General features: G+C 39.4%; 1 protein-coding gene across 1 annotated transcript in view; it reads right to left on the reverse strand.

The window, feature by feature from the left end:
- The window catches only part of tmem106c (transmembrane protein 106C), a 28,262-nt gene extending 25,166 nt beyond the window's left edge, over positions 1-3,096 (reverse strand). Inside the window, exons 1-4 of the mRNA XM_044210349.1 lie at positions 2,883-3,096; positions 2,242-2,305; positions 1,858-2,017; positions 1-50 (exon numbers count right to left, since the gene is read on the reverse strand). The exon at positions 1-50 is cut by the window's left edge and continues 91 nt beyond it. Coding sequence (XP_044066284.1) covers positions 1-50; positions 1,858-2,017; positions 2,242-2,305; positions 2,883-3,096 — 488 coding nt within the window. The remainder of the gene's footprint in view (positions 51-1,857; positions 2,018-2,241; positions 2,306-2,882) is intronic.
- Positions 3,097-5,605: the final 2,509 nt, after the last annotated feature.

A 5,605-nucleotide genomic window follows, 5' to 3' on the forward strand; every position in this document is an offset into this window, starting at 1 on the left:
CTCTGCACCAGCACTGAGAAGAAGTTTGGGTTGCTGAGGTTCAGAGTGTTCTGAGAAAAATAAAGTAAATAAGTATGGAAGGTACACAGTGAAATACAAAGACAATAATTATTATGCAACATGTTTTTGTAACAATACATATGCTCAAATGAAATTGTGGTGTTAGGTGTGGTTATTGGCAATACATTTCTCCACACACAGGAAGTGACAAAAACTTGAAACATGTATCTTGAAATAGTTGTTTCGTAAACAATTGCACAAACTAGTACCTGATGAAGATCAGTGTTGACACATTAGAAGCGTCACAAAGGAAATGTGTCTTGCAGCGATACTGTATTGGATTACAGGTTAAAATTAGCCTAATGTACAATAACTGAGGCTACTGAGGCAATTCTCGCACAAAGAGAACAGCTCCAAATTAGATATTTTCTAAGACACTTCTGGTACACATGGAACAGTGGTGAATCTTCCCAGGAGTGGCCAGCTGACCAAAATTAACCCAAGAGCGCAGTGACGACTCATCCAAGAGGTCACAAAAGACCCCACATCAACATCCAAAGAACTGCAGGCCTCATTTCCCTCAGTTAAGGTCAATGTTCATGACTCCACCATAAGAAAGAGACTGGGCAAAAATGGCCTGCATGGCAGAGTTCCAAGACAAAAACCACTGATGAGCAAAAAGAACATTAAGGCTCGTCTCATTTTTGCCAGAAAACATCTTGATGATCCCCAAGACATTTGAGAAAGTACTCTGTGGACTGACGACACAAAAGTTTAACTTTTTGGAAGGTGCGTGTCCCATTACATCTGGCGTAAAAGTAACACCGCATTTCAGAAAAAAAACGTCATACCAACAGTAAAATATGGTGTTGGTAGTGTGATGGTCTGGGGCTGTTTTGCTGCTTTAGGACCTGGAAGACTTGCTGTGATAAATGGAACCATGAATTCTGCTGTCTACCAAAAACTACTGAAGGAGAATGTCCGGCCATGTGTTCATGACCTCAAGCTGAAGCGAACTTGGGTTCTGCAGTAGGACAATGATCCAAAACACACCAGCAAGTCCACCTCTGAATGGCTGAAGAAGAACAAAATGAAGACTTTGAAGTGGCCTAGTCAAAGTCCTGACCTGAATCCTATTGAGATGCTGTGGCATGACCTCAAAAAGGCAGTTCATGCCTTCACACCATAATTTTGCAAAGATGAGTGGGCCAAAATTCCTCCACAGCGCTGTAAAAAACTCATTGCAAGTTATTGCAAACGCTTGATTGCAGTTATTGCTACTAAGGGTAGCCCAACCAGTTATTAGGTTTAGGGGGCAATCACTTTTTCACACAGGGCCATGTAGGTTTAGATTTTGTTTTCCCCTAATAATAACAACTTTTATTTAAAAACTGGATTTTGTGTTTACTTTTGTTATCTTTGACTAATATTTAAATTTGTTTGATGATCTGAAACGTTTAAGTGTGACAAACATGCACACAAAAAAAAGAAATCAAGAAGGGGGCAAACACTTTTTCACACCACTGTATTTAAATAGATTTGTTTTTAGCAAAAGAGAACTCCAAAACCCTAAGACATTCAGTGAACTATCATTATGACAGACATGAAGAAAAGCATCAGAACTGCACATTTGAACCTGTTTGGCATTTAGCTTGAAAAGTGACTGACATTGCTTATCAATACAATTGTCGATTAATTTTCTGTCAAAACAGTAATCAGTTAATCGACTAATCACTTCAGCTCTACTTCAACAGCACCACAGGACTGCAGGACTGTTGTATTAGACTGCATTAGTTTTAACTAGGTGTACCTAATAAACTGGCAAGTGAGTTTATGTTATTTTGAGAGAAAACCTACGGTCATGTTCATTAGAACCTTCATATTGGAGTGGTCGAAGCGCACAGTCACTGAGTGTATCCCATCGTCCACCACAACCACGGAGCGAGGGAAGAGGAAGAAGGCCACAAGCGAAGAAGCCAGGAGGCACAACACAACTGACAGGACCACATACAGCTTCCTATGACACAAAAAAATGTAGGTTCTCTCTCTTACTCATGTACTATACAAACAGACCAAAGCTTGTACACACCTGGATCGGATCAATTTTTAAGTTTCTGAATGGCATGTAAATACCATTTGACTTTGAGGACTACAGAAATAAATGTACAGTGGCCACAGAAATCTTTTCAGCACCAAGAAGCCACCAAGCCAGGTACATATTAGTAAGTTTTGGTTACTTACGTTCTTTGGGGCTGCAGCCTTTGGTCACTGTATGGGATCAATGCAACCAGTTCATTCACTTGATCTATCAGGCAAGAGACAAGAGTTCATGTAACATATTGATTAGGGTTTATATATTTTTGGTAACATGGCAAAGCCTATAAAATTGCATAATGACAGTCTCTCCCTTTAATTAAAATACAACACATGCAATGCTATTGGATATTATTTTCTGCTTATTAAAGTGTCTGTTTCAAGTTACATTGCTTAAGGCGCTCAGTTTGAATGAAAGACCAGTACTGGAACGTGCAGATGACTATAGACCTGTGTGCTATTTAACTTACTGTATGAGCTATTTGCACATAATCAAATTGTCACTGCATGGACTCTCCAAACAACTTGCAAAAACAAAATGTTATAATATTAATAACACTTATAAGACTAAATTGTGAAACTTGAAATTGTATATTTAAAATGTACTCTAACTGTACTACCGTAACATACCTTTTATACCTTGGTCTAAGACAATTTAACAAATTTTTTCCAGGCTTGAGTCTATCTTCAGTGAGTATTGATGCTAACGTTACATCTCTGCTGATTTTGATGGATGTTTTAACGCAAAAGCTTGACGTCCTCGTTGATTTTCAACTGTTTCTACTCACCAGAGGGTATTCGTCCAGTGCCTTGGCATGTTGGACACGTTATGCTATCCCTGCCGGTGAACTCCACGTATGGGAACTGGGCTATGTCCTCCCGTCTGCCGAGCCCATCTAAAGAGTCATTATCGGAATCTCTGTCCTCTCCCCGCCGCCAAGAGCTCTGCCTTTCCGGGAGGAGCGACAGACTGCTGCTGCTACGAGACCACTGCGTCCCCATGGCGGCTCAACTCGCCTACGGATGGTCAAACCAGAGTTTCCCACCGACTGCTGCAGGTAGATGGTGGATGAGAACGACCCATTCAGCCAAACAGCAAATTGACTCAGGAGCGATAGGTCAGCTGTGATTTACAGAGAATGCCCCTGTATCCGCCAGTAATATACTATGACCATCTCTATTAAATCAGCTGACAGTCAAAATGTAACGCTAGCGTAGCGGAATTCAACGTTGTTCTGGGTGGCGTCCCTAAGCGAACTAGTTTGCTGCAGAGGTGTTCCACAAGTTAGCTGTTAGCTACCAGTGACTGTGACCGTCTGTAACGTTAGTTAGCTTAATTACACAAACTTTACTTGCCTTTTAGACCGAACACGTCAACGTTGACATGCCAAAGTCGTATTTACACCAGCCCACACTCTCTGCCTTTTGTCACACTAAAGTTTACATTCATGTTGTGCTGCCTTCAAGTGCTCTGTGTAGCTTCACCAATCCAATATCTAATAATTCAATATGACTCGTTGGCGCATTCAAGTAGTTAATATAGCTTTAGTTGCGTTATATCATGTTAGAAGTCAAGCAACAAAACACAGTAAGCCAGACATGCCAGTTCTATTTATTATCCAGTTGTTGTGCAGTTGCAAACAGTTATTATAGTATTTGTCGCTGACATTAAGTAGGGTACATTCTTAGTTATTATGACTCAGTACTTAAAAGTTACACAACTATTCGCCTGCCATATCAAATTTCGTCTTCTGTGATATTTAACAATTTCTGTAGTTCTTCAAGTAGACACAATAATTACATACAATATTCTCGACACTATGAAGGCAGCATTTTTAACGCACCCTCAGAGTTCTTGGTTGTCAAGAGAATGGAATGACAGTTTGGGAGCTTACTGCTGCCCTCTATTGTTGCGGATGCGGGTAGTGCATGGATTCAACATTAAACACTTTAGAAAAAGGGCAATAATATAACATCAGGACGTGTATTATTGTTATTAATCACACTATGTTCTTCGAATCTGTATCTTTATGTGGTAGTTTTGGTGTGGTCACTTCCTGGTTTATTTTGTAGTATTCTCTTTCCCTTGTGTGTCTTGTGTTTTTACTTCCTGTCTGTGTTTTCCCTCCAGTTTTGATTGTTGGTCCTCCCTTGATTGTTGGCACCTGTGTCTTGTTATCTCACCTCCCCTAGGGTATTTAGTCTTGGTCCTTTCTTTGTTCAGTGTTGGATCATCGTTGTACACATGGTGTTGTTCCTGCCAAGCGTGGTTTCCGTGAGTTTGTATTGGATTCTTTGTTCTCCCGTGGACCTTGTTTGGATTTTGCCTGCTCCCTTGTGTACTGTTTTTCAACCTTGGACTCACGCCCCTGCTTTCACCTCTGCTAGCCGGTAACTTATCTGCCTTTTGTCTGCCTGTACTTGCCTGCATACCACCCCACAATAAACACGGAAGTTCCGGCTACTTCACCTTGCGACCGCTTCCTCGTCATCTGCTTTTGGGTCCACATACCTCCATACAGCACCCTCCCTTACGACACTTTATTATTCTTATTATTACTACTATAACAATAGTTATAGTAGTAATAATAAGTGTGAAACTTAAGTATTCACACTATTGTTATTCAAAGCTTTATTTTCTTATTCAAATATTTATTTTGCAAGCACACTATTGTTATCCAAATCCAGTTTATTATTCTTCCGCCATGTTTTTTAACATCTCTCTTTCCACATTTTTCAACGTAGAAACTTAATTGAAACATCAAAATATTCAGCTCAATTATGACTATCGGTATTACTTTTCTAATTCATACCTTTCATACTTTCCAAAATATTCCAGGTTTTCCAGGAAATTTTCCCTATTCAAATGAATGGATGAAATGTTCAAAATGTCCACATTTTCACACTTTTTGAACTCTTAAATACTCATTCATACTTTCAGCTAGAAACTCCATTCAAACATCAAAATGTTCCACATCTATACATTCTGGGTACTTTTCAAATCCCATTAAAACTTTTCAAATTCAACTTTGTTTGAAGTTATAATGGGAGTCAATGAGAATAGCCTTCTAACTCACTCATCTTCAACCTCTTCCCACTCATTCATACATTCACATATAAACTCCATTCAAACTTCAAAAAATTCACCATCCTTGGGACTTTCTCATATCAACTTTTTCATATTTTTCATACTTTTAAACAATCGCAGTTGAAAATTTATGAAATGTTCAGTCCTTTTCTGAGTTTGTAATGGGTGTGTATTGGGCGAAATGCTCAGAGCTAGAGTGGGGACATAACAGAGTGCAAAAAAAAACCAAACATTTTCTACAAATCTTTTGAACTTGCTCCCTTTCCCACAATTTTCACTCTTCAGACATAATTTATACATCAAATGGAGTCAAACAAACTCACCCAGTTGGTACAGTCAGCTTCAAAGTGACAGCAGTGCCAGCCAACTGCCGTATAGACTCGCATATTAATTGAAACCAGAAATTTCAGGAGGGAGACAAAA

This window comes from Siniperca chuatsi, linkage group LG10, assembly GCF_020085105.1.
Source record: "Siniperca chuatsi isolate FFG_IHB_CAS linkage group LG10, ASM2008510v1, whole genome shotgun sequence".
NCBI lineage: Eukaryota > Metazoa > Chordata > Actinopteri > Centrarchiformes > Sinipercidae > Siniperca > Siniperca chuatsi.